Source organism: Setaria viridis, chromosome 6 (genome assembly GCF_005286985.2).
Source record: "Setaria viridis chromosome 6, Setaria_viridis_v4.0, whole genome shotgun sequence".
NCBI classification, from domain to species: domain Eukaryota; kingdom Viridiplantae; phylum Streptophyta; class Magnoliopsida; order Poales; family Poaceae; genus Setaria; species Setaria viridis.
In genome coordinates, this window is record NC_048268.2 from 25,978,911 (window position 1) to 26,006,778 (window position 27,868).

At 48.6% G+C, this 27,868-nt stretch overlaps 1 protein-coding gene across 14 annotated transcripts in view; it reads right to left on the reverse strand.

Annotated features, from left to right (window-relative positions):
* LOC117860339 (uncharacterized) overlaps positions 1-26,655 on the reverse strand; it is a 33,225-nt gene extending 6,570 nt beyond the window's left edge. For 2 of the 14 annotated variants that reach the window (XR_011898500.1, XR_011898499.1), the window contains exons 1-4: positions 26,267-26,632; positions 26,133-26,191; positions 25,035-25,058; positions 2,619-2,744 (exon numbers count right to left, since the gene is read on the reverse strand). Coding sequence is in view for 2 of the 14 variants with exons in the window: in XM_072294491.1 (XP_072150592.1) it covers positions 2,619-2,744; positions 25,035-25,058; positions 26,133-26,191; positions 26,267-26,603 (546 nt within the window). In the remaining 12 variants the exon portion in view is untranslated. Of the gene's footprint in view, positions 1-2,618; positions 2,745-3,973; positions 11,930-12,349; positions 12,382-25,034; positions 25,059-26,132; positions 26,192-26,266 lie in introns of all 14 variants that reach the window. The other 12 variants (XR_011898498.1, XR_011898503.1, XR_011898506.1 and 9 more) reach the window with 12 other exon arrangements.
* Between the last annotated feature and the right edge of the window lie 1,213 nt (positions 26,656-27,868).

The following is a 27,868-nucleotide window of genomic DNA, read 5'->3' on the forward strand; positions in this document are numbered from 1 at the left end:
AAGAGGCTTCAGAAGCTCCCTTCCGTCATTGCCGATTTAAGGTGGGAGAGGCAGCATCTGGCTCACGAAGCCCTTAGACTCCACCGCCACATGTCAGAAGTCCCGGGGTCGGCAGAGGATGACCAACGGGTCGTGGACTCGGCCGATCAGATCCGGCGTCGAGCGATTGCGGCCATCAACGCTCTTCTGGGCGATCTGTAAAAGTACTGGTAGTTTTGTACGAACATTAATGCCTCTTTTGACCGTCCTTCGCAGCGCTCTCCTATTTATTGCCCTTTTTACTTCCGATGGGACGCGTCTTACCAAACATCCACGCTTTCTCCACTTATAAATACAGGCCTTGGTTTCGCTTTTGAGAGCACCTGTTTGACTTGGTTCTCTCTTTCCCTGACTTGTTTCCATTGGCGCGTTCTGCGGTCATGTCTTCTTCGTCCTCTTCTTTTTCCTCTGTTAACCAGGTAAGAGATCTGCCTCCGCCTTCTTTCAGTTCGATTCCTCTGAAACACCTCATCTTCGGCGGTTATATATTGTCTCTTTTCACAGCCGCGACGTCTTAGTCCTGAACTTGAACGAGCCATCGGGCTCGTGTATTCTGACAAACCATTATCACAAGAAGACAAGGATTTAATTAGGGCTCATCGTGAAGAACTCAAGGAACACGTCCCTGCCGACGTCCAACGGATCTGGGACTTCCTCGACGGTAACGACCACAGGCGACCTCGAGTTGACAGGAGCCACCCGCTTCCTCGTCAAGTTGCTCTTGAAGATGCGGTGGCAGGGACATCACGCCCGGCAGTGGACCGGAGTGATCCTCTTCCCCGTCAAGTTGAAGCGGAAGCCGCGATGAAAGACATAGAAGAACGACACATCCGTCTTCTGATAGAACTAGGCCGGGTTGAGAGAGAACTTAAGAAGAGGCGTGGTTAATTATTTTTTGTTCTAAGGGCGACTTGTACTGCGTCGGCCGTGTAACCCATCATCCGTACCGAAAGATAAATCGGCCGATTTGGACGATTATATTTTCTCTCCTGCTGATTTTCTCTTGTATCGGCTGTGTGTTTGTTTATTATATTCTGCGGTCGATCCTTATGCTCCGACCCATATACTAGGGTAATACCTTTTCAAGTATCTCCCATTCAAAGCCCTAGTAAACTCTTCTCCTTCGATCGTTTCCAAAATGTAAGCATTTCCTGGGGCACATCTGTGGCGGAACCGTCCAACTTAAACTGGTTTAAATGCGCCTAATCGCTGCCGATGCAGCAATTATCCGAAACGCACTTAAAACAGTATAAGTTCGGTCGTCCGTCGAGTGTCCCTAGGACTCCTCGAAAGATCCACGTCGTGTCTCATAGCCATACATCAGGATTGTATCCGCGATGGGATAGCATCAACAAATATTATATTTTTACATACATACACGAGGTACGAGTTATTACAAGACATAGTTTGAAACAAACTTAACAGTGCAGGTTAGACAGAAATTCTAGGATTTTAAACATAAACGGTTCGGGTGGAGATGAGCATTTAGGATTGCTTCTAAGGGTATTGTGAGACTCATAACAATACCCTAATTTTTCGGGGCTTCCTCCTCGGTGGATTCCTACGGTGCCTCTGAAAATAGCCACAAGGGATAACCCTGAGTACGAGGTACTCAGCAAGGCTTACCCGACTAACCAATATAATAGTTTCTCTTGGAAGTACATGATAGCTTTTTCGGTGTACTTGGCTGACACATTTTTGCCAAAAAGTTTACTAAAAGTGAGACCTTAGTTTTATCTTTTATTTGGATTAAGTCATTACCTAACCATTCTAGGTGATGATAAAAGACTATTTGTAAACAACAAGGTATTAAGTCATACACCAACATTACTAGAAAGATATAGCATTCATGAATTTATGCTACGATGCTCAATAGTGATCAAGTGCATTCATAACCGAGAATTGCGGCGATCCGGATCAAATTACATCCTGCAGGAGAGTACCCTGATCACCAGTTATATACGACTGTCCAGGTCGTGCGTAACGACTTTTCGATTAGCAAATCCAACAATTGGGAATAAGACTACCCGGACCCAGGGACGCACCCCCACATGGGACCCCACGTCTGGCCCGATCACCATGTGAGTTTCAGGCTACGCCCCTGCCAATCTCCAGCACGTCAAGCGCGGGTACGAAGTATTCCCGATCAGAGGGTTTACTAACCTACTGGGCTTTACTGGTCCCATACCCAGTAAGTGATCAGATGTCTTTCACTTGATCAAAGGTTAAGACAACGAATCGGGCCTTAACTAGATTAAACTAGCAGACAGAACTACATCCTTAGCTTCTGTCCGCTTCTTAATTTCCAAGTCATCTTTCCATAATTAACATGCATGACTCAATATTTACCTTAAGGTTTGGTAAACCAAGTATTTAAGCAACTAAGCAATTCTAGACTTGGGGTTATATTCTAAAGCTTTGAACAAGTGGCAAAGATGTCCTTAAAATAAGGTATGATAATGCACAAGAATGGGTTTCAAGCAACTCCTAGACTTAGTGCATACACATAGCAGATAACCGATAATTGGACACATGAAATATTGACTCCAAAATAATAGGTATAATGCACCGGGGCTTGCCTTGTTCGCTAAAAAAGTTAGCACTGTCTGAAGGGTTGGCCTCGTAGGGGACCAATTCAAAGATTTCCTCAAATTCCGGAGATCCTTCTGAATATTCCGAGAAATCTCCTTCTGGTGCTTCGGTGTCTATAACACAACATATGCAGGGGTTAGGAATGCAACTTTTTGAATACAAGACTATACAACTTTTCTTCATGATAAAGTTGCAAGCCAACAAGGACTATACAATTTATCATGATAAAGTTGCAAGCCAACACACAAAAACCCGAAAAGATAAACCCAACAATTTTATTTCCTTAACTAACCTTACCTAGGGCTTTTCTTTTATTTTTAGAAAATTTTATAAATATTTTCTAGCCTTAAAATCTAATTTCCTATGAATTAATAATAATTTGTGATTATGAAAATGTTATTCCATATTTTATGCATTTAATAAAGATTAAGTATTTATTTAAATACCTTAAAAGAAAGGCATTAAATAAATAGCCAAATTTTTATTATTTTTCTAGGGTATAAAAATTTTAATGCATAAAGGAAAATAAAATGAGCCTAACAAAATTGGTTTCACTAATTTTGGACAGTCCTATAAATTTTTATGATTTAAATGGTGAGATTCGGATTTAAACTATTTATTCTATAAAGGAAATCTAACTTTTCCCCAAAAACACCCCCGGCTACTTTTCTCACACGACCCTACTCTACCCCCTCTCTCTTATGCTGGGCCCGCGGCTCGGACCCACCCCTACCTCCTGTTCACCTTACCCGCCGGCCCCTTCTCCTCGGTCGGGCCCTACTGGGTTGATTTTCGTTTTCTTCTCCTTAACTCGGACCAGCACCGGCCCAATGGCCCATCTCTCCTTCTTCTCTTCTCCTGCGAGACCGACCTGCTTCTCTCCTGGGCCTCCGGCCTTTTCTTCCATCGGCCGCTCTCCCGCGCTAGCACTTGGGCCGACTTGGACTTGCGGCCCACCTAAGCCATCGCCCGGCCAGCCTCCCCCCTCTCTTCTCCTCCCTGACGCGCGGGCCCGCAGCACCAGAGGCTTCTTCTTCCTCCCGCCAAAAACAGGCGCGACAGGGGGTGGTGTGGCCCGCCGGCCGGCGCCCCACCGGCGATGGGGCTAGGCCGAGGAAGCATCCCCATGCCCTAGCGCACCCGTGCGCAGTGACAGCTTCCCAGGAGATGGCCGGAGCCACTCCCTCCATGACGGCGGGCGGCGACGCCTACGGCCGGTTGTGGCTAAGCACGACAACGGCTTAGCTTACCCCGACGACTCCCTCTACGACTTTCTAGCACCCCAAAGGACCCGCCTACGACTACCCATGAAGAAAGAGAACAAGAGCAAGGAGGTGCTCACCGTGAGCAGGAGGCGCGGCGGTGGCGGACGGAAACATCGGCGAGTACGGATACTCCGGCAAGGATGTTGGGCAACAAGTGGACCGGGGTGTAGCGTGGGTACCTGTGGAGGAGTGGGCGAGAGGAATCGACGGGAGGTGAGGCGTGGCAGTGGAATTTGGTCGGCGGCGATGGCTTGACAGAGAGAGCGGCGGTGGTAAAAAGAACGGCGGTAAAAGGGGCGGCGCGGGAGCGGTAGATATATGAAAGGTTTCACCGCGCGCATGGGCGACACCGTGGTCTACTCGTAGGCTTGCGTGGTGAGGAGGTGGCGTAGCTGCTGCGCTGGCGGGCGACCGAGAACGCCGGCGGCGACACGTCGGGCGCGGCTCTGTCACCCCCCCGTTTCTTGTTTTTCTGATGTCCGAAACTTCAGAGCACAACCACGGTCAAAATCGCATCCGACGGTCCACAAGTCACTTAACCAAAGTTGTAGATGAACTTGAGCTCTACAATTCATATTTAAACGTTTGCCCGAGATTTTCATCCTTCTTGACATTTCATTCAGTTCGTCAGTCCTTCGGGCAGAGCCATTTACCCGACTTTGTAAATGATTTTAGTGATCCAAATCCCTTCCCTTTAGTCCAACTACTTCCTATTTGTGTTCTACAACCTCCAAGGATTCCATTTTGCCCATAAACACTTACACCTTTTGCTCTACATTTTTCTGAAATCGGCTCCAAACTCGGCTACATATTGCTGTTTCAGACTTAGACAAATTCAGTAATGCAGTCTACCGTGACAACGTCCTGACTTTGAGCTCCATTTTGAATTTGTCCCCCTTACTGTTCCTGCTCAACAACACCTAAATCTATTTGTCCAAAGTTCATACTTCATCACTGTGTAGTTGTCTTGGTCCACTTATTTGGAAAATTGGTCGGAAATTAATTTCCAAAATGGACTCTGCTGCTATTTTTCTGAACTTCTATTGTCGGATGGTGAATAGTAACTTCAATTTTTAATTTCTTTCTTTGATTTTTCTTGAGGCATTTAGGACCAGATCTTGTCCGAAAGTTTGATCTTCAAGTTCTAATCACCCTTACACTTCCATTCCACATTTTTGCCAAATTTTTCTGAATTTTGAATTCAAAATTCAAATTTCGGTCAAATTTGACCCGAATTTGATTTTTAGCCAATTTCTTCTCCTTTCGTTCATGAATTGCTTCTATTTCTTCAGAGTTACCTTGATGGCTAAAAATGGCAGGTATTACAACATCGGCCGATTTTATACGGCCCTTCCCACGTGGGAGACCACTTACTGAATTTAGGATCCTTTGACCCAATCGGCAGCACTAACTTCCATACCAGGTCCCCCGGAGAGAACTGCTTGACCTTGACCTTCTTGTCATACCATCTGGCCACTTTCTTCTTGTTTTCCTCGATACTGATCAAAGCTCTCAATCGTTGGCCTGCCAAGTCATCAAGTTCCCTTTTCATGAGTGAGGAGTAATCATCGGCCGTCAGCTGATCTTGGAGCAACGTGCGTCTCGATCCTGTCCTCAATTCCCACAGCAATACTGCCTCGTGACCGTACACCAACTGATAAGGAGACATCTTGGTGGCCCCGTGGCAGGCCATCCTGTATGCCCATAGAGCTTCGGTCAGACACAAATGCCATTTTTTGGGCTGTTCTTCTATCTTCCTCTTGATTAACTTAATTATCCCTTTATTGGAAGATTCGGCCTGATCATTAGCTTGGGCATAGTACGGAGAGGAGTTTAGCAGTTTGATTCCCATATCAGCCGTGAACTCTTCGAATTCTCTTGATGTTAACATCGTTCCTTGATCGGTTGTGATAGTCTGGGGAATGCCGAAACGGTAGACGATATGGTCCCTTACGAAATCAACCATGGCGGCTGATGTTACGGCCTTTAGCGGAATCGCCTCCACCCATTTGGTGAAATAATCTGTGGCTACTAGAATGAATTTATACCCTTTGCTTGACAGAGGATAAACTTGTCCGATGAGGTCTATTCCCCAACCTCTGAACGGCCATGGTTTGATAATAGGATTCATGGCCGATGCGGGCGCACGCTGTACATTCCCGTATTTCTGACAATCTTGGCATACTTTATAATATTTGAAGCAGTCTTCGAGGATTGTCGACCAGTAGTACCCATTATTCCTAATCATCCATTTCATCTTATGTGCCGATTGGTGGGCTCCGCATACTCCTTCGTGGATTTCTCCCATCAGAGTTTTTGCTTCCTCTGTTCCTAGGCATTTGAGCAGAACACCATCAATCGTCCGGTAGAACAAGTCGTCTTCTAGTAACACATATTTTGTGGCCTGAAATCGTATCCGCCGATCCACTTTCTTAGATGGATCTTTCAGGTAATCGGCGATCTCTTTTCGCCAGTCGTCGGTCGCGAGCTCTAGAGCCATAGCGCCCTGAATCGGCCGATATCCGGATGCATGTTGGGCAAGCCTGTTGGCATCCTCGTTATGGTTCCTAGGGATGTGCTCAATAACCGCGGACTTGAATTCTTTCAGAAGTTGAAGGCAATCCTCGTAATAAATCCTTAATACGTCATCCTTGCATTCAGACCTTCCTGTTAATTGGTCCACGATAAGCATGGAATCCCCAAAAATCTCGACGGCATCGGCCTTGATTTCCCTCAATAATTGTAACCCTTTCAACACAGCTTGGTACTCTGCTTGGTTGTTAGTGGCGGATGCTTCTATCGGCAGAGAGAAATCATAGCTTGCCCCCCGAGGCGATATGAGAACGATGCCGATTCCTGATCCGGCCCCACATGACGAACCGTCAAAGTATAAGGTCCACGGCACTGGTTCCACGAAGGTAGTCTCTGGTCCGCAGTGCTGGGCAACGAAATCGGCCATAACCTGACCCTCATATCGTAGATCGAATTCCGATAAAGCCAAGATCCATTTTCCGATTCGTCCTTTCAAGATCGGCAATGACAGCATGTATTTTACCACGTCGTCTTTGCATATGACTACACACTCTAGCGATAACAAATAGTACCTGAGTTTGGTGCATGAGAAGTAAAGGCATAGGCATAGCCGCTCTACTGGGGGATACCTTGTTTCGGCGTCCAGAAGTCTTCTGCTAACATAATATATTATCCATTCCTTTCCCTCAAACTCCTGGACCAGAGCCGACCCGATAGCTCGTTCATCGACTGATAAATATAGTTTAAACACCTTACCAGTTTGAGGTGGGACCAATACTGGTGGCGAGACCAAGTACTGCTTGATATCTTCTAGTGCCTTGCGTTGCTCTTCTCCCCATACGAACTCTTGGTTGGGCTTCAACTTTAACAATGGTGTGAAGGCTTGGATACGCCCGGATAGATTAGATATGAATCTTCTGATGAAATTTACCTTGCCGATTAGGGACTACAACTCAGTCTTATTTTGCGGGGCCACGACTTTATTGATGGCCGCTATGGTCTTCCGGTTGATTTCTATCCCCCGTTCGTGAACCATGAATCCCAAGAATTGTCCGGCGGATACACCGAAAGCACATTTGTTCGGGTTCATCTTCAGCCCATGTTTCTTTGTGCATTCCAGTACCTGCCGCAAATCAGTTAGATGTTCCTGGTGTCCATTTTATTTGACTACGACATCGTCGATGTAAATTTCCACCAGGATGCCGATAAGTTTGTGAAATATGTAATTCATGGCTCGCTGATACGTAGCGCCAGCGTTCTTCAAATCGAAAGTCATTACCACCCACTCGAATAAACCAAGGTGACCCGGGCATCTGAAGGCCGTTTTGGATATGTCTTCTTCGGCCATTAGTATCTGATTATATCCAGCGTTTCCATGCATGAAACTAATAACTTTGTGTCCCGCGGCGGCATCTATCAGCACATCGGCCGTCGGCATTGGGTATCCGTCCATCGGCGTGGCCTGATTGAGATTCCTAAAATCGACGCATACGCGGAGCTTTCCGTTCTTATTGTATACGGGTACAATGTTGGAGATCCATTCGGCATAACGGCATTGCCGAATAAATTTTGCTTCGATTAGCCTCGTTATTTCGGCCTTTATATCAGGTAGGATTTTAGGATTACACCGCCGTGCAGGTTGCTGATACGGCCGATATCCCGGTTTTATGGGTAACCGATGTTCGACAATAGATCGGTCTAATCCGGGCATCTCATGGTATTCCCAAGCAAAGCAATCCTTAAACTCTCTTAATAAATTTGTCAATTTACATTTGTATTCTGGATCCAAATTTGCACTAATATACGTCGGCCTTGGCTTGGTGCCATCGCCTAAATCTATCATTTCTAATGAATCGGCCGACGTGAACCCGTGTCCTAGCTTTCCATCTTCCCGGGCGAACTGATCCATTTAGTCTGAATCTTCAGAGCTGACTGCTCGGATCGGCTGTAGACCAAAATCGGACACCTTTAGGAAATCAGGGTCCCATGCCCTCCCGGATATGCACTTGACATTCTCGCAGCTCCATTGCTGCGTATCGGCTGCCGCGACGCTGTATGCAGAATCGGCGGTGACTACTTCGATGTTGTCGCCAACCCACTGTACGAGGCATTGGTGCATCGTAGACAGGATGTAGCAATTTGCATGTATCCAGTCTCGACCGAGTAGCATGTTGTAGGACCCTTTGCCATTAATAATAAAGAAAGTAGTGGGAAGGGTCTTACTGCCGATGGTGAGGTCGACGCAGAGTGCGCCGCGGGGAGGAGACATGTTGCCTTCGAAGTCCTTGAGCATCATGTCTATCCTAGTCAGGTCGTCATCACTTTTCCCTAGCTTCCGGAACATGGCGTATGGCATGATGTTAACAGCAGCTCCTCCGTCTACTAGTAATCTGGTGATGGGTCGACCGTTGAGATGCCCCTTGAGGAACAATGCCTTTAGGTGTTGTCGTTTGTCGTCCTCGAGCTTCTCGAACGTGGCTGTCATTGGCTCCAAAGCCAATTGTGCCATCTGCTTTTCTATTGCCGACATGTTCTGGCGGTCGGCAGGAGTCATGAATTCCATCGGTAGTATGAAAACCATGCTGATGTCGGCTGCCGATTTGTCATCCCCCTGTCGTGTCTTTTGGGGCGCCAGACCTGAGACCTGCCGTTTTTTTCGTCCACCGTATGTTGTTGCTCTTCTTCCTGTTGTTCCCACTGGCGGAGACGTTGGATTCTTCATTTTTGAGACTTGGTCAATCCATCAGGGCACCACCTGGGGTTCACCGATTTAGTCCGTGGCCTGGCGCGTTCCCATTCTGGTTCGCGTCCTAATGGGTTCTCGTCTGATACCCGAGCATCGGCCATCTCTTCAAGTCGATCATGAACGCTGACCTTGTTTTCTGGTAGGCTGTGCCAATCGAACTTGCCCCCCGACCTATCGTTTCGTTCGCGCCTGTCTTCGGACCGATCACATCGGTCAGTTCTGTCCCCCAGCCGATCGTGCACTGGAGGGCGCCGGTCTTCTTGTTCGTGCCAGTTCTTGCTGATCGGCTCTGGCCTTCCATCTCTGGAGCCAGACCTCCTGAATGACCGATTGTTACGATACGGGCCGTTGCACTCAGGGCAATTATCGGCCAATGGCAACCTAAGGTTGCTTTCCCAGCAGTGGATGAAGAATGGGCATCGCCAGTGATCTTCATGTCGCCGCATCGCCTCATCCCGGGATCTTGAGCGTTCCTGTTGCCGTTGATATTTGTCGACCAAAAATTTGGAAGTGACAGGCCTGCGTGGTTCTTCTGATCCGTCGTATTCATCCTCCATCCGCCGTTTTCCCTTGACGTCTTCGGGCGTCCCTTGATTTCTGGGGTCCACGGCACCGCTTTTCTTAGCCGATTCAGATGTCAGCACCTTGGCTTGGAGCGAATTCTTCCCCGTGTCAACCATGTTGGTGGGGAAGGGGTGCTGGTCGATCTTTATCGGCTTGGCCGGCTTTGTTGGGACTTCAAATTTGAGCCTGCCTTGTTCGATGGCCGACTGTATTTGCTGTTGAAAGATTTTGCATTCATTTGTATCGTGGGAGGTGGCGTTATGCCACTTGCAATATTTCATCTTCTTCAGCTGTTCGGCCGACGGGATCGTATGGTATGGCGAGAGCTTGATCTGTCCTTCTTGGAGGAGAAGATTGAAAATTTTATCGGCCTTTGATGTGTCGAAACCGAATACTTCCGGCTCCTTTTTCCCGAACGGACATGATATCGGCTTTTTTCCTTTAACCCACTCCGCCAGGCCGATCTCTATTTCTTCTTCGGATTCAACCTTCTCTAAGTACGCCACTTTTTTCTGGAAGTTCCTTCGTGGATCAAAGGGGCGTACTTCCTGGCCAGACAGTCGATGCACGATTTGGCTCAAGCTCTCAAACTCCTGTGAAGCATATTTCTCTTTGATATGAGGCAGGAGACCCTGGAAGGCTATGTCGGCCAATTGTGCATCAGTCAGGGCTAGGGAGTAGCATTTGTTCCTGATCTCCCTGAACCTCTGCAAATACGAGGATACCGGCTCATCACTTCTCTGTCTGAGGCTGGTTAAATCAGAAAGTTTCATCTCATGTACCCCCGCGTAGAAATACTTGTGGAACTGCCTCTCCAGGTCAGCCCATTAAATTATTGAGTTGGGTGGCAGTGTAGCGAACCATTGGAAAGCCGACCCGGACAGGGATGATGAGAAAAGGCGCACTCGTAGAGCATCTTGCGCCGCTGCCTCTCCGCATTGGATGATGAATCTGTTCACGTGCTCTACAGTTGTGGTATCATCCAACCCCAAAAACTTGGTGAAATCAGGAACTTTGTACCGATGGGGAAACGGCAGTAAGTCATAAGTAGGCGGGTATGGTGTCTTGTATGTGTAGGTCTGCGTTTTCGGTTTTAAACCGAATTGCTCTTGAATCACCTCCGCTATGCGTGCTGTCCAGTCTGGTTGTTGCTGATGGACTATCGGCTGAGGAACTGGCACGTGTTGGTAGACCGGCGGCGGGATGACCGGATGGTGGGCAAGAACGTGGGGCGCTTGATGTGTCGTGGCTGGTCGCGTAGTCGGGATCGGCTGTTTGAGTGAACCAACGGCTTCGTCATATAGTACGATCGGCGCAACGCCCCGAAGTGCTTCCGTTGCTTCTGCCCCCCTGCACATCTCCGGCACGATGGACTGATATTGTGGCATCATCGGCCGCGCAACCGATTGGAAAGGTGCCTGGATTGGAATACTTCCATAGCTGGCCGATTGATCTTGGACGGCCGACGCCGATGGTGTCCCCCAAGGCATTGAATTCGAAGGAGACAACTGCGCGGAGGACAACAGAACGGATTGCGGCTGGAGATACGGCGCGCTGTTAGGCCCTAGAGGGATTGATGATGAAGAGGTGCCGGGACCTCCAATTGGAGCCTGGATCGGCTGAGGGACCGAGTGGGGTGTATTTGAATAACTCCTGGTTGGGGCCGTAATAGGTGGGGCATACGCCGGCCCCTGGTACCCTTGGGATACGCCGTTGGCCAAGGAGCTGATGACGGCATTGTATACCGTATTAGAAATCACCGGGGATTGATCAATGAAAGCTTGATAGACATATTGTTGAACCATCTCGGACATCTTGCCCGAGTCCTCGGTGATTGTGATCTGGCGGGGAGTTGGAAACGGAGTCTTTTTGACAGTTTCCCCGCTCCTGGTATGACTGAAGGATTGCAGACACGTCTTCCGATAATACGCTATCTGCTTTTCCAATTCTTCCTTCTGGTCGGCCTTGAGGTCTGCTTCCGTCACCTCGATGACATTATCCTCCGAGACTTCGGCAGCTTTTGACATAGTGGCGGTTGTATTGGTCCCACTGGGCGTGCCAAAAGTGTGTTGGCGCTAGAAATAGGCTGATCGAATCCCCAGCGTCGGACACACGACCCGGGAGAATCTGCTTAACTCCTGTTCGGGTGATCGCCCTGGTGCAGTTCGCGCGGCGTGCCAGCCAATCTGACCTGTTGATTGGCAAGGAAAGAAACGTGTCAGATCCCAGAGGTTGCGATCGGCTAAGGTTCTAATCTCGAGATAGCTTATCAGCGAATCGGCCGATTTGCTGTAATAAAGAAATCGGCTATAATGCAGCCAATTACCGGGCAGCGTTAATAAAGAAGACTACTGGAGTAATCTGAACAATGCTACAGTAACAACACTAGGAATAGATCTAAATCGGCTATGCGTAAAATAATAGATTGAATACCGAAGCACAAGAAAGCCGAAAGCTCCAATTCCTAACTGGATAGCTGGTGATAAAACTAGAATAACAGGTAAAACCTAGAATTCTAGTGAATATCGATAACTAGTGAATAAATCCAAACGAAACGACAGCGATGCGCCCGAAGTTAAAGCTTAGATATTACTCGATAAACGGAACTTACAGAAATCGGCCGGAGATCAAGTTGATGCAGCCCTGCCAACCCGTATGAACTCGTGAAAAGAGGAAAAGTATTGGCGAAGTCGCCTGCTTGAAAGTAAGTACGAGGAAATAGTAGTTTGTTGTATAGATTTGATGATGATTACAGATCTACGAGGGTGGCTATTTATAGCCTGTTAGAAACGACTCCTTAACCGACTAGAACTCTATCTCTAATTTTAAACGAAAACGAATATTTACAAGTACGATTCGTACTGGAGTTGATTATCATACTCTCATGGGCTGACTCCCTTCTTATCTTCATAAGCCACTTTAAGCCCATACCGGCCCAATTGCTCCAGCCTCCTAATCGGCCGATTTCTACCAACTCCAATCAGCAAGGGACAGCCGATTACGGCCCACATGTCGGGGGCTCTGACTACTCCGACCCTGGGACTTAAGGTCGGGCGAGGCGGAGTTTCTCCCTCGGAGGGTCGGGCGCATCCGACCCCAGGACTCAGGGGTCGGGCGAGGCGGAGTTCCACCATCAGAGGGCAATCGGCCGATCCTCGACTGTAGCACCAATCGGCCGATTTCCAACCGTGACCTCTATGTCTTGCCGCATCTCCTGATTTCTTCCTTTCCTGACGCTAATTTCATACATGTCAAAATCTGGCGTCAACAACTTTTAAAATTGCATACGAAATATTCCACATCCAAAACTTTCATCCTCCATATTAGAATCTTTTTACTCGAAAATTGAAAATCTTAAGTCATGCAGAAAATACTTTGCATCTAAGATACATAAATTTAATTACAAGCTTAAGAATTTTCTAAATTTGTACTAAGAATACAGGAACTTATACTTGTGTATCGAAAGCTTTACATCTGCAGCTTTCTAATGAGAAACCAGAAGGATTGAACTTGAAAATAAAGAAATTTGAAATCATGTATTCAACAAATTTAAAAAATAACAGCATGCCATAAAAGTGGAAATTCGTGATTATATAGCATAAGTAGAAAAATGTTAATGGATCATGGATTATGTGTTTCTAATTCCTAGGAAAAATGATAGTTGGTTCCTAGTTTCCTACCCTTGTAACCTTGCAATTCTACTCCTACAAAAATTTCATGGACCAGCAGGATAAAATGGAACAAAAGCTTCTGTAACCTACAAATGCTAGAGACATACAGATTTGCAATGATATTTTTTTTCCCAGGGATAGAACCTCATTGGGCTCAAGTATTATTAGTATGATACACTCCTCACTACTGCCTTGAGTCCTCATCTTAGTTGTTGCTACCCAAAACTGCACAGCAATGAATCTGATGGCATGGTCAAACAGAAACTAAAAGTAGCGATTGTCATATTCACATTGCAAAACTAACTACCAGCCCATGGGAGCATCCAAGAAAAGAACTATTTGCACAACGAAATTAAACCAATAGGAGGGAGAATTTGGTTGTATACTATTGGCTCCTAAAACAAACTACCAGCATGCATATCACCGATAAGACAGCTCCGCGACGCATTCAAGACCCTACGTCAGCGGCGCGACGCTCAGGGCCCTGGTACGGCGAAGTACAGGAACCATCCCAGCACAATCTGGTGCGCCATGACTGGCAGCCAGTGAGGCGTCGAAGGATGCGGCAGTAGGCGCCGCCCGAGATGCCGCGACGCGATGGCGGAAGTGACCAAAGCCGCAGAAGCAATTCAAGGAGGCCCCCAACGAAGGCGCTGCTCGCCTTCAAACGCGAGACTGAGGGCCGCTGCTTCCGGTGCCTCGCCCCAGACCACCTCGCCTCGGCATGCCGCGATCCCGTGCGCTACTTCCAGTGCCGGCGATTCGGGCACAGAGAGCGCGAGTGCAGGGCGGCGCGGGCACCACCTCAACAGAGACCCGCCAGACGCGGGCCGCCAACTCGCACCACGCCAGCAACCCGATGACAACCAGGCGCCGCGCCACCAGCACAGCCGCGCGCCAGAGCTCCAGCCAGCCGCCCGCCGACCAACGACGCCCAGACCTCGACACGCCACCAATCCCTGCAGAACCACGCCGCACGGCCCCCATCGATAGCCAGCCGCGACCATGCTCCAGTCTCGCTGCCCGCCATCCTCCATCTGAGCCAAGAAAAACCACATTCAAAATGGCAATAGGAGACCCTCACACGCAGCTAGAAGTAGAAACTGTGTTCGTCTCCAACTCCTTCCACCTTGAGCATGATGCGCGGGACTGGGAAGCCTGCGCGCTTGTCCTGTGGGCGCTGCACCTGCCGCCGGATGCCGGAGCTCGGGACATCGCCAACCTCCTTACCAGAGAGCTCCGCCTGCGGCCCGGTGACGTCACCGTCACGCTCCACCAGCCTGAACCATACCTAATCAGGTTTGAGCAAGCGGAGCACGCGGCGGAGGCACGCCGCCGGGGGCGCTTCACAGGCGCGGGCATTCACATCTGCCTATGCTAATGGCAGAGCCTCACACACGCCCTTGGCTTCCGCATCTTCTACAGGGTGCGCCTCTGCCTCGATGGCATCCCGTCACATGCCTGGACGCCGGAGATTGTCGAGGGTGTCATCGGCCACAAGTGCGCCCTGCAGCACATCATCACCGACCTCCTCCAACCGACGGACTCTAGGCATATCGAGCTCTGGGCTTGGACGGTGGACCCGAGCGAGATCCCGAAGAAGGTATGGCTCGCCTTCACCCACAACCCAACGGCAAAGTCTTCAGCTTTTGCAGTCTCGGCCGAGCCCCCGTAGCTGTCATGGCAGCAAAGGGCCCGATATGAAGTCTTCATCCACATGCCACTACTGGAGGACTACTCGGCGACGGCACGCGATCTTCAGCAAGCCATCGATAACCTGCAGAGCGTCATCCCGACTCGACGGCGCTTTGAATGGCGCTACGGCCTCGTCGACAGTGCACCACCGGATGCAAGGTCGTGTTTTCCGGCGCGCCTGCCTCGACCACCGCGGGAACCGATTGGCGTGGATTCACACCCTGCTGATCACAGCAGGGGACGGCGTGCGACAATGGGCGCCCCTAGAGCAGAGCACGGAGCCCGAGCCGTGGGCGGCGATGGAGAAGGCAGAAGCAGGCGCGGTGTGAGCGCCCGTCAAGATCCGCACGACAAAGATGACCGCACCAGGCGTCGGCCGGCGCGACAGCCCTGCGACGACCGACCATTTGTCTGGCCTTCCCGCCGCGGAGATGACGATGACGACGACAACGGCGACTACGACCACCCAGGGCAGGGGCGCAAGCTCGGCGATGACTACTGGGGCTGTGCGGGCGTGGCGCGCCGTGACCGCACAAGATCCCCCCCAAGACGCAACTACGCACCTCCGCACGAACGGCGCCATGAAGCCGGCGATCCGAGGCTAAACAACTTAGCTCCGTCACAACTCCAGGCCCTGTTCGTGGTGCAAGCCACAACGCTGAAGAACTGCGTGCAGCAGCAGGTAATCGAGGCACCTGATACGACTGACATTTCCACTTTGGATGCTAGGAAGCGGTTCTGGCACACCGACGCCGATGAATACATCCGCAAAGCGTGCTGGCTCGCTGACCGCCTTGGCATCGAGGACGCGGTGCAAGGGGAAAAGGCCTGGTCCGATCCGGTGCCACTGCCGCGAGTCTTCAACACTCTGCGGGCGGCGCTGCTCCCGGCTCCGTCGACGGCGTCACTGACGATTCAAGATGTCGACCGGGCGCTGGATATCTTGTGCATCGAGGCGGAAGAAGAAGACACAAGCGACATGGGCCAAGAACACGAGCAGGCAGCAGCCCAGAGAGCCACGGCCCATGTTGCGGAGCCCGAACCACAACAGGCCGTCTCAGCAGGCGCAACGGTAGGGCTGCGGTCGAAGGTGCGCGGCCAGTTACCAGCTGGGCCGTGGCAGGCCCAACAAACCAAAGCAATTGCGGCACCTCCTGCAGGGGCCGCAACTGAGATGGCCCGCGAAACACCCCAAGCTGGACTCAACACGCCATCGCCTGGAACCAAGAGCGCCAAGCCCACCAGCGGGGCCCATTATTCACCGCAACCGCTAGATGAGGCCTACTACCTCCCGCTAGACACCCATCCTGTAAGGCCAGCGGACTGGATCTCCAATCCAGAACAACACACGCCCATGCACCAGTCGCCTGATGCAAGGCCACAGATTTGCCCCGCTGTGCCTGCCCCACAAATAGATGACCTTTTCGCAACCCCACCGCCGCCAGCGTTGCTACAGCCCCCACCGCAGCGCACGCGCCGGGGTCGCACCTTCGACATGAGTAAGGTGCGGCGGAGCGCGCGCCTGGCCAAGAAGCCAGTCATGCCAGCCGTTGAACGCGTGCAGCGAAACCTCTAGAGAAAATTAGGCGTCGGCGATGATGAGATGGCGCCAATTGAGCAGGTACTGCAGGATTTCCTTAACATGTTTTAGGGGGCGCTACCGGACTTCATCATATCTGCTATGACTACTCTCTTCGACCTCGACGACAACGCTGCCGACCAGATGAACGATGCACTTCTACAGATGGCAGGCGACGACGTTGGAGAGCTCCAACAGGTGGACCAAGCAGCTACATGATCATCCCATCACTGCATCAACACCGAGTGTCTTATTACTGCTACATGTATCGCTATCTTTATGTACTTCCTATTCCTGTACCTCACCCTGCTGGCTGCGACCTTCGGGGAGGACTCTACTTTAGCCCTACTGGCTGTGACCTTCGGGCAAAACTCGCGAACTACAAACTATGCCCTGACTGCTATCAACCTAAACCTTGGACAATAGCTACTACAGCGACAAAGTGTGCCAATGGATATGATCCAGCGGCAAAAAGCACCTCCGATTACCACATAACGCACCCACGTGATCAGTATTCTACGAGACGCAGCACCACTACCGCAACAAATGCTCCTAAACCGCAAATCGCCCGGTACGTCAGCAAGCGCACCAAAAATCACTTAGATGATCGACAACTTTGAAATAATGAGTTGGAACGTGAGAGGCCTAAACGCACCCGCTAAATGTCTCACAGTCCGTGAAACTATTGCGACGACAACATACCACATAGCATGTCTGCAGGAAACGAAGCTACAAAATATTGACGTGGCCCTAGCAAACCTTCTAGGGGGACCTCGCTTAAATCAATTTATATACAAACCGGCTTCAGGCACAAAGGGCGGAATCCTCCTCCTCTGGGATGACAGGGTATTCGACATGTAGAACTTCCAAACAGGGCGTTTCTCTATCTCAGCAACAGCAACAGTAAAACACAGTAACTTGCACTTCCGACTCACGACGGTATACGGCCCATCACGACACTCGGCGAAGTCTGCCTTCCTGCGCCACCTACGAGCCATGAGACTTGACGACGACGCCAAGTGGCTCGCACTGGGCGACTTCAACCTAATATACAGCGCAAGAGACAAGAATAACAACAACCTAAACCGGAGGCTAATGAGGAGCTTCAGAGCAACGCTAAATCATTGCGGCCTCAAAGAAATACACTTACAAAACAGGCGATTCACCTGGAGCAACGCAAGGCATCGATCGACCTTATCGCGAATCGACCGAGTCTTTTGCAATGAACCTTGGGACCTACAATTCGACGATCATGTCCTCCACGCTCTCACTTCCTCGCACTCGGATCACTGCCCTTTGCTACTGGCACAGCAATCTGGTCCTCGCAAGCCGACGCCTTTTAAATTCGAAAACTTCTGGCCGCGCTTACCAGGTTTCTATGAGGTAGTCGCCCAGGAATGGTCAAAGGCGACGGCCCACACTAAACCATTCCACAGACTGGGACACAAGCTGCACAAAACAGCCCAAGCACTGCGATTATGGAGCCGATTGCACGTCTCGGATGCACAGTTAAAAATACACATGGCCCAAGAAGTTATTGTAACACCTGCCATTTAAGTCATTAAACTGACTTTGAAAAGTTGGAAGCAAGTCAAGAAGAAAAGAAAAAGAAATTGGCCGAAAATCAAATTCGGGTTAAATTTGGCTGAAATTCGAATTTTGAATTTGAAATTTAGAAAAATTTGGCAAAAATATGGAATACAAGTGTAAGAGTGACTAGAACTTAAGGATCAAGAATTTGGAGCAGAACTGGTCCAAAACATCCCAAAAGAATCAAAGAAAGGAATTGGAAAACTGAAATTACTGTTCATCGTCCGAAAATAGGAATTCAGAAAACAGCCTCGGAGTCCATTTTGGAAATTAAATTCTGATGAATTTTTCAAGTAAGTGGATCAGGATAACTATACCATGTTGAAGTATGAACTTTGGACTCCTAGATTTGGGTGTTGTTGATCAAGAATAGCAGAGGGAGCTATTTCAAATAAAGGCCTAAAGTTAGTATCTCGTCACTGTAATTGCATTACTGAAAATAGCTAAGTCTGAAGACAGCAGTGAGTGGCCGACTTTCAATTGGATTTCAGAAGAATATAGATCAAAAGAGGTAGGTGTTTTTGGGCAAAATGGAAACCTTGAAGATGGTAGAACACAATTGGGTAGAAGTTAGACTACAGAAAGAGGATTTGGACCACCAAAATGAATCACTAAGTCGGGCAAATGAACACCTCGAGTGTCTGACGAACTGAATGTCGATTTCAGTAAAGTTCAGACAAACACGAGAAACAATTCAAAATTCGACTATGGTTTGATGATTATCTCGGGTCAGAGCTAAAATAAAAAGTGAAGGGTTCAAGTTTATCTACAACTTCGGTTAAGGCACTTGGGGACCGTTGGATTGAAAATTGACCGCAATTTAGCTCTAAAGTCACGGGCGCCAGAGGTAAGAAAGAGGAGCGGTGACAGAGCGAGCTCGACGTGTCGCCGCCGCCGCTCTCGGTCGCTCGCCAGCGCAACGGCTGCGCCACCTCCTCACCACGCAAGCCTACGAGTAGGCCACGGTGTCGCCCATGCGCGCGGTAAACCGTTCGTATAATTACCGCTCCCGCGCCGCCGTTTCACCGCCGTCTTTTTACCTCCGCCAGCACCTCTGTCCAAGCCACCGCCGCCGGGTAAAATTCCACCGCCACACCGCAGCTCCCGTCGATTCCCTCCGTCCACACCTCCGCCCACACCCCACCAGCAACCCTAGCAACTTGTTGCCCAGCTTCTCCGCCGGCACACCTTAAACCGCCGCCGTTTCTGTCCGCCGTCGCCGCGCCTCCCGCTCACGGTGAGCACCACCTTGCGCTGGTTCCCTTCCTTCTTAAGTAGTCTTAGGCAGGTCCCTAGGATGCCAGGATGGTGTAGTAACAGTTGTTCGAGTAGTTTGTGCCGTCGTCGTGCGTAGCCACGACCGGCCGAAGGTGCCGCCGCCCGCCGCCGTGGAGGGAATGTCTCCTGCCATCTCCCGAGGAACTGTTGCCGCGCGCGGGTGCGTGAAGGTATAGAGGTGTTGTCTTGGCCTAGTCCCGCCGCCGGTAGGGCGCCAGCCGGCGAGTCGCGCCGCCCCCTATCGCGCACGCGCGTTTTGGCGGGAGGAGGAAGAAGCGCCTGGAGCTTGGGCCCGCGCGGCAGAGAGAAAGGAGAGGAGGAGAAGAAGGCCGAGGGCGCGGGCGTCTGTTGGGCTGGCGCTTCGGAGGCCCAAGAAGCCGGGCGCGGACGGCCGTGTAAAGAAAAGGGTCGGAGGCCCAGGAGGGAAGGCAAGACGCGCTCGCGAGGGTGAGGGAAAAAGAAAAAGGGTCGTTGGGCCGGTATCGGACCAGGAAGAGAATAGGAAAAAGAAAACGGCCCAAGGGGCCCGTCAGGGAGAGAAAAGGCCGGCGGGTAAAAAGGAATAGGAGAAGAGTGGGTCCGCGCCATGGGCCCAGCGCGCATGAGAGAGAGTAGAGTCGAGCTGTGTGGGAAAAGTTTTCCGGGGTGTTTTTCCGGAAAATTAGATTTCCTTTATAGAATAATTAGTTTAAAACCGAATTTCACCATTTAAATCACAGAAATTTCTACGAGTGTCCAAAATTAGTGAAACCAATTTTGTTAGGCTTGTTTTATTTTCCTTTATGCATTTAAATTTTTACACCCTAGAAAAATGATAAAAGTTTGGGTATTTATTTAATGCCTTTCTTTTAAGGTAATTAAATAAATACTTAATCTTTATAAAATGCATAAAATATGGAATAACATTTTCTTAATCACAAATTATTCTTAACCCATAGGAAATTAGGTTTTCAAGTTAGAAAATTATAACCTTTGCTAAAAATAAAAGAAAGGCCTTAAGTAAGGATTAGGTGAGAAAATAAAAATTGTGGGTTAATCTTTGGGGTTTTTGTGTGTTGGCTTGCAACTTTATCATGATAAATTGTATAGTCCTTGTTGGCTTGCAACTTTATCATGAAGGAAAGTTGTATAGTCTTTTATTCAAAATTTGGCATTCCTAACCCCTGCATGTGTTGTGCTATAGATCCCGAAGCACCAGAAGGAGATTATTTGGAATTTTCAGAAGGATCTTCGGAGTTCGAAGAAGTCTTTGAATTAGTCCCCTGTGAAGCCAACCCGCCAGACAACACTAACTTTTTAAGCGAACAAAGCAAGCCCCGGTGCATTTATACCTATCTATTTTGGAGTCATTATTTCATGTGCCCAATTATCGGTTATTTGCTATATGTATGCACTAAGTCTAGGAGTTGCTTGAAACCTATTCTTGTGTATGATCATGCCTTGTGTTAAGGACATCTTTGCCACTTGTTCAACCCTTTAGTAGATAACCCAAGTCTAGAATTGCTTAGTTGCTTACATACTTGGTTTACCAACCTTAAGGAAAACTTTTGAGTCATACATGTTGCTTATGAAAAGATAACTTGGAAATTGAGAAGCGGACAGAAGCTAGAGATGTAGTTCTGTCTGCTAGATTAATTTGGTTAAGGCCCAATTCGTTGTCTTAACCTTTGATCAAGTGATAAGCATCTGATCACTTACTGGGCATGGGACCAGTCAAGCCCAGTAGGTTAGTAAACTCTATGATTACTTCGTACCCGCGCTTGACGTGTTGGAGATTGGCAGGGGCGTAGCCTGAAACTCACATGGTGATCGGGCCAGACGTGGGGTCCCATGTGAGGGTGCGTCCCTGGGTCCGGGTAGTCTTATTCACAATCATTGATTTTGCTAATCGAAAGGTCGTTATGTACGATCTGGACAGTCGTATAAAGCTGGTGATCAGGGTACTCTCCTGCAGGATGTAAATTGATCTGGATCGCCGCAATTCTCGGTTATGAATGCACTTGATCACTGTTGAGCATCGTAGTGTAAATTCCTGAATTATATACCTTTCTGATAAATAAGTGATGCATGGCTTAAATACCTTATTGTTGTATTTACTCTTTTCTCATCATCTAGAATGGTTAGGTAATAACTTAACCCAAATAAAAGATAAAACTAAGGCATCACTCGTAGTAAGCTTTTCGGCAAAAGTTGTGTTAGCCAAGTACACCAAAAAGCTAGCATACACTTCCAAAGAAAGCTATTATATTGGTTAGTCGGGTAAGACTTGCTGAGTACCCCGTACTCAGGGTTATCCCTTGTGGCTATCTTTCAGAAGCTCCGCAGGAGTCTACAGAGGAGGAAGCCCCGAAGCCCTAGGGTATTGTTATGAGTCTGACAATACCCTTAAGAAGAAGTTTTTAAATGCTCATCTCCTCCTGAACTGTTTATGTTTTAAATCTTAGAACTCTGTCTAACACTGCACTGTTAAGTTTGCTTCAATCTATGTAATAATTCGTACCTTTTATATATGTAAAAATGTAATATTTGTTGATGTTATCCCATCGCGGATACTATCCTGATGTATGGCTATGAAACACAACGTGGATTTTTCGAGGAGTCCTAGGGACACTCGACGGACGACCGGATTTATATTGTTTTAAATGCGTTTCGAATAATTGCTGCGTCGGCAGCAATTAGGCGCATTTAAACCAGTTTAAGTTGGACGGTTCCGCCACAGCTATCCTGCGCCTCGACATAGCGGAGGAAACAAGAACACTCACTGAACCAGAACACGACTTGCGTAGCAAGCTCAAAAAAAGGCTCCTAGGATGGGCGGCCATAGAAAAAGCAAGGAAGAAACAATGCTCCAGGATAACCTATCTGCGCGAGGGCGACGCTAACACAAGGTTTTTCCACCTCAAGGCGAATGCTAGAAAGAGAAAAAAACTTCATCCAACGACTAAAGAAAGAAAGCAGCTGGGCTGTAACTCACATGGACAGGCAGCAGATAATCCAAGATCACTTTGAAAGCGTGATGTCCACACCAACCACTCGCACCAAAGATCTAAATTGGGACAAGTTACAATTCCCAGAGGTGGATTTAACCGGAATCGACAGCCCTTTTCGAACAAGAAAATACTACACGCAATAACTGACTTGCCCAAAAACAAAGCGCCGGGACCGAACGGCTTCACTGGTCTATTTTTCAAATCATGCTGGAACATAATCAAAAGTGATGTCATAGCGGCTGTAAACGCCTTCTACAACACCAGATGCAAGGACCTCAATCTAGTTAACTCAGCCAACATCGCTCTAATACCCAAAAAGGAAGGAGCCGAAAGCATCAAGGATTTCAGTCCGATAAGCCTCATACACGCCATTGCAAAGATCATTAGCAAAATTCTTGCAATAAGACTCCAGCCTATATGGAGAAATTGATATCACGAAGCCAAAGCGCCTTCATAAAGGGAAGAAGCATACATGACAACTTCCTGTACGTTCGGAACATGGCGCGATGATTTCAGACACAGAACGCCGACACTGCTAATGAAGCTGGACATCTCAAAGGCCTTTGACTCTGTCCGATGGGATTACCTGCTCGAACTAATGCAACACAGAGGCTTCCTCACGTGGTGGTGGGACTGGATAACTGCATTACTAGCCACATCCACCTCAAAAGTCCTGATAAATGGAATCCCGTCCGACCCAATCACACACGGGCGAGGACTACGACAAGGAGACCCGCTATCCCCCTTCCTCTTCATCCTTGTGATAGATCCGCTGTACCAACTAATACACAAGGCGACGGAAATGGGACTACTCAACAAGCTCGGAGGGCGTACACCACGCACTAGCATCTCCATGTATGCTGATGACGCGGTCATATTCATAAAACTGACACAAGCAGACGTCGCAAACGCAACAAAGCTATTGAATTTTTTCGGAGAGGCAACTGGGCTTAAAACAAACCTACAAAAGACAATTGTAGCTCCCATCAGCTGCGATAATGTAGACCTCGAAGAAATCCTCTCAGAGTGGCCGGTTGCTCGCACAGGCTTCCCATTAAGGTACCTCGGATTACCACTTGCGATAAGGCGCCTAAGGAAATTGGACTATCAGCCCCTAATGGACAAAGCAGCACAGAAGCTCTCCGGATGGCACAGTCGCAACCTCAACCAAGCAGGACGGGTCTGCCTCACCAAAGCGGTGCTTTCCGCGCATCCATTATACCTGCTAACCGTCATAAAAGCACCAACCGAAGTATTAGATGAACTAGACAAAATAAGGAAACGATTCCTCTGGGCCAGAGACAAAACGCTCAAATGCAAGGTTAATTGGATCAAATCCTGCTTACCAAAAGAAAATGGCGGGTTAGGAGTGCTAAACCTCCACAAATTCGCTAGAGCGTTGAGACTGCGATGGATTTGGCACGAGTGGGAGTCACCGCAAAAAACATGGATTGGAACGGGGATACCATGTGACGACTCCGATCATCGCCTGTTCGCGGCTTGCACAACGATCACAGTGGGTAATGGATGCAAAACAAACTTCTAGCATTCAGCCTGGGGGCAAGGAGCTAGGCCAAAGGACATTGCGCCCAACATATATGCGCTATCCAGGGGAAAGAATAGAAAACTAGCAGAAGCCTTATATGACAATAGCTGGGTGGCGGACATAAACATTCACGAAGGACTGACAACGCGGCACCTCCAAGAATTTGTAACACTCTGGCGTCTAGCAACAATGGTGCAGCTGCAACCACAACAGGAAGACACAATTCGATGGAAATTCACGTCCAACGGAAAATATTCAGCGGCATCGGCATACAAGGCGCAGTGCCTGGGATCCACTTATGCACCACACTACAAAGCAACATGGCACTGCTGGGCACCTCCGAAGTGCAAGTTCTTCGCATGGCTGATCCTCCAAAACCGCGTATGGACCGCCGATCGACTTGTGCGAAGAGGATGGCCTTACTCCCATGCATGCCCCTTATGCCGTATACAACAGGAGACGGCACACCACTTAGTGGCTGAGTGCAGATACACTAAGCGAATATGGAGCCTAGTGGCCACTTAGATGTCGCAACCAAGCATACAACCCTCGGAATGGTCCCCAACCGATAATGCCCTGGAATGGTGGATAAACATGACTACAAGGACCGAAGCCTCTCGGAAGGGAACATGCTCTATGGCGCTGCTGATAATATGGGAAATCTGGAAGGAGCGGAATAGGCGAATTTTCAACCATCAAGAGATGGCAGCACCCACACTGCTGGCCAAAATCAAGGAGGAAGCAGGTACATGGATTTTAGCAGGGGCAAAAACTTTAGCGAGTTTTTCATCTAGAGAGTAATCGCGTAAGACTAACATCTTTGAAACACTTCTGTAATAACCTACTCTATCAATGAAATAGGCACTGTCCCGTGCCCATTCGTTCAAAAAAAAAAGACAACAATAGATATAGAGCATGTATGTCAAGGCAAGAAAGACATGACATACCCTCGCCTTCTTGAGCTCAAGATCCTGCAATATGATTACGTGAATATGAAAACTTCTGAATTAAATAAATTCTACTCATGGCAGTAACTTTTAAGTCACATATTAAAACATTTTGTTCCTAATAAATATAAATAATTAATTAAATTTTATATCTCGTATCCAAAAATTTCCTATGCTTCAAAAGCTTTAAAAGGCACATTATAAATCTGTAACTCTACTAACTAAAACCTTTGGTTGCAGATGCGCAGGAACTTTAGAAGTGCATGTCTATAGAAAACTTTGGGCAAAAAATTTTAAAGATACTAAACCTAGAAAATGATGAATATATCAAAATAGTTAGATAAAAAAAGTTTGAATCCCTCAATTCACATCATTAAACTGGTATGCCAAAAAATCTTTCATGTCATGTTGGATAAAAAAAGAAACTTTAGACATATATACTAAAAACTTTGGACCCAGATATAAATAACTTTGAAATTCATGTATAAAAAACTTCAAAAACATGGCAGCATATATATATTGCTAAAGTAGAAAAAGGATCTGTGTATAAAAAGTGAAATTCATGGTTACTATCATGGATTGGGTGACCACGTCCACTAGTATATGCTCCTGGAGCGTGATCGCGATTTCTAATTGGTTGACATTTGCATCAGCAGGAACTTTCAAAATATAGCTTATACACAGTATTCGTCTCCTCCTCAAAAATAATTGAATAATGTTACCGACACTTCAGACTGCTAGATCATGAATAGCCTTAGCCTCTTTTGTGCAGTAGTTCCACACATACAAGACAAAATTAAAAACCCAACAAAGTATTGGCAATGTTGTCCTATAGTACCTACCGCAAAATATATTCATATTAACAGATAGCATCTCAAGATTATTTCCAATCAATCCACTGCCTCGTTCTTACCACAACCTGTGAGGTATCATTCATATACTACCATTCTAATTACCATGGACTTGTCTATCTGCTAGCCTATTGGAAATTGTTGTCATCTATGTTTTATTGCTGAACAGACTAGCAACTCAGTCAAAAGTGACGAAAAATTGCAGAATCTGTGTAACATGGAGAGAGACGGGATAGATGGGATGCACCTGAAATTGCTGTTCTCCCCCCTTATAAATTATATCACACGGGATTGAACAAAAAGCACCTGCAAAACCATATCAAATCAAACAGAAAAACAAAAATCCACACCAAAACACATGCAGGATGATATCCCCTTTACCTTGATTTGCCTCCATGCTCTGCGAATCGAGGGGTTGGAAAAACCCTAGCATAGTAAATAGCAAGTTGGGGAAGCGCTCGATCCCCTCCAGCCTCTTGCACGACGCAGGCGGACGGCGAACCCGGCGAGTACTCCCATTCACCTTGCCATTGGAGCCCTCGCTTGCCATGCTGCCCTCAAGTTCCACAAGCGCTAGATCTGAGAGAAAGGAGGGAGTGAGGAAGGGAGGGGGAGGAGGGGGCGAGGGGCGAGAGAGGAAGGGATGGAGCGAGGCGGCACCGGCGGCGCCTTCGCCGCTTGGCGCCGGTCTCCAAGCGGCGCACAGTGCCTCGCTCATCGGGCTATAAAGAAAAATAGATCGGGGAATGGGGAAAACAAAAAAGAAACGAAGAAAGAAATAGACCGTTGACGAACAAGAGGACAGAAACGTTCCACGTGGTTCCGACTGGACATAAGGCCCACAGTTCGCTGCGGCTGTTACCGTCGAATGCGCGTTATTTTTGACGGAGGGAGTACCGACCAATCAAGAAGATGATAACAAGCGTCGTATGGCTTAGGGACTGTTCGGATCTGCGTTAGGACATGTCACATCAAATGTTTAGATACTAATTAGAAGTACTAATTACAAAACTAATTGCACAGATGGAGTCTAATTCGCGAGACAAATCTATTAAATCTAATTAGTCCATGATTTGACAATGTGGTGCTGCAGTAACCATTTACTAATGATGGATTAATTAGACTTAATAGATTTGTCTCGCGAATTAGTATAGGGGTTCTGCAGTTAGTTTTATAATTAGCTCATGTTTAGTCCTCCTAATTAGCGTCCGAACATCCGATGTGACCCTCCTAAAGTTTTAGTACCTTGTATCAAACACCCCCTTAGGGCCTGTTTGGATCTAAGAACTAAATTTTAGTCTTGCACTTTTAGCTCAAAATTTAGCTCTTGGATCTAAACAGGAGGGCAAAGTGACAAATAGCTAAACTTTGGGCTAAAAAGTTTAGCCCCCAAAGAGGCCTTAAAAGGGGCTAAAAGTGCTTCCGGATGCCACTTTCCTCTCCTTACCCCTTCTCTCTTTTCCCGCACTATATCTATCTGCTCTCTCCCTCCCTCCCCGCATGCTCCGCCCGGCACCGCCTCCTTCGCCTGCCGCCGCCATCTTCGCTCCACCCCACGGCGCCGCCACCTCCTCCTCCACCTCCGCCTCGCCTCCGCCTCGCCCCCGCCGCCGCCGGCCACCTCCTCCTCCGCCTCCGCCTCCGCCTCACCCCCGCCGCCGCCGCCCACCTCCGCCTCCACCTCCGCCTTGCCGCCGCCGCCGGCCACCTCCTTCCTCGCCTCCGCCTCGCTCCCGCCGCCACCTCCTCCTCCACCTCCTCCGCCACCGCCTCGACCCGGCCGCCGCTGGCCTCGATGCCGCCGGCCGCCAGATCTAGGGGCCGCGGCTGCCGCCAGATCTTCCGCCAGCCCCCCGCCTCCGCCTGACCCCACGTCCTCCACCCGCCCCCGCGCGCTACCCTATCCAATCACGCGCCACGCACACTGTGGAGGAGGGAGGCGGCGGCGGAGGCGCAGCTGGCGGCAGACACGGGGGCACCTCG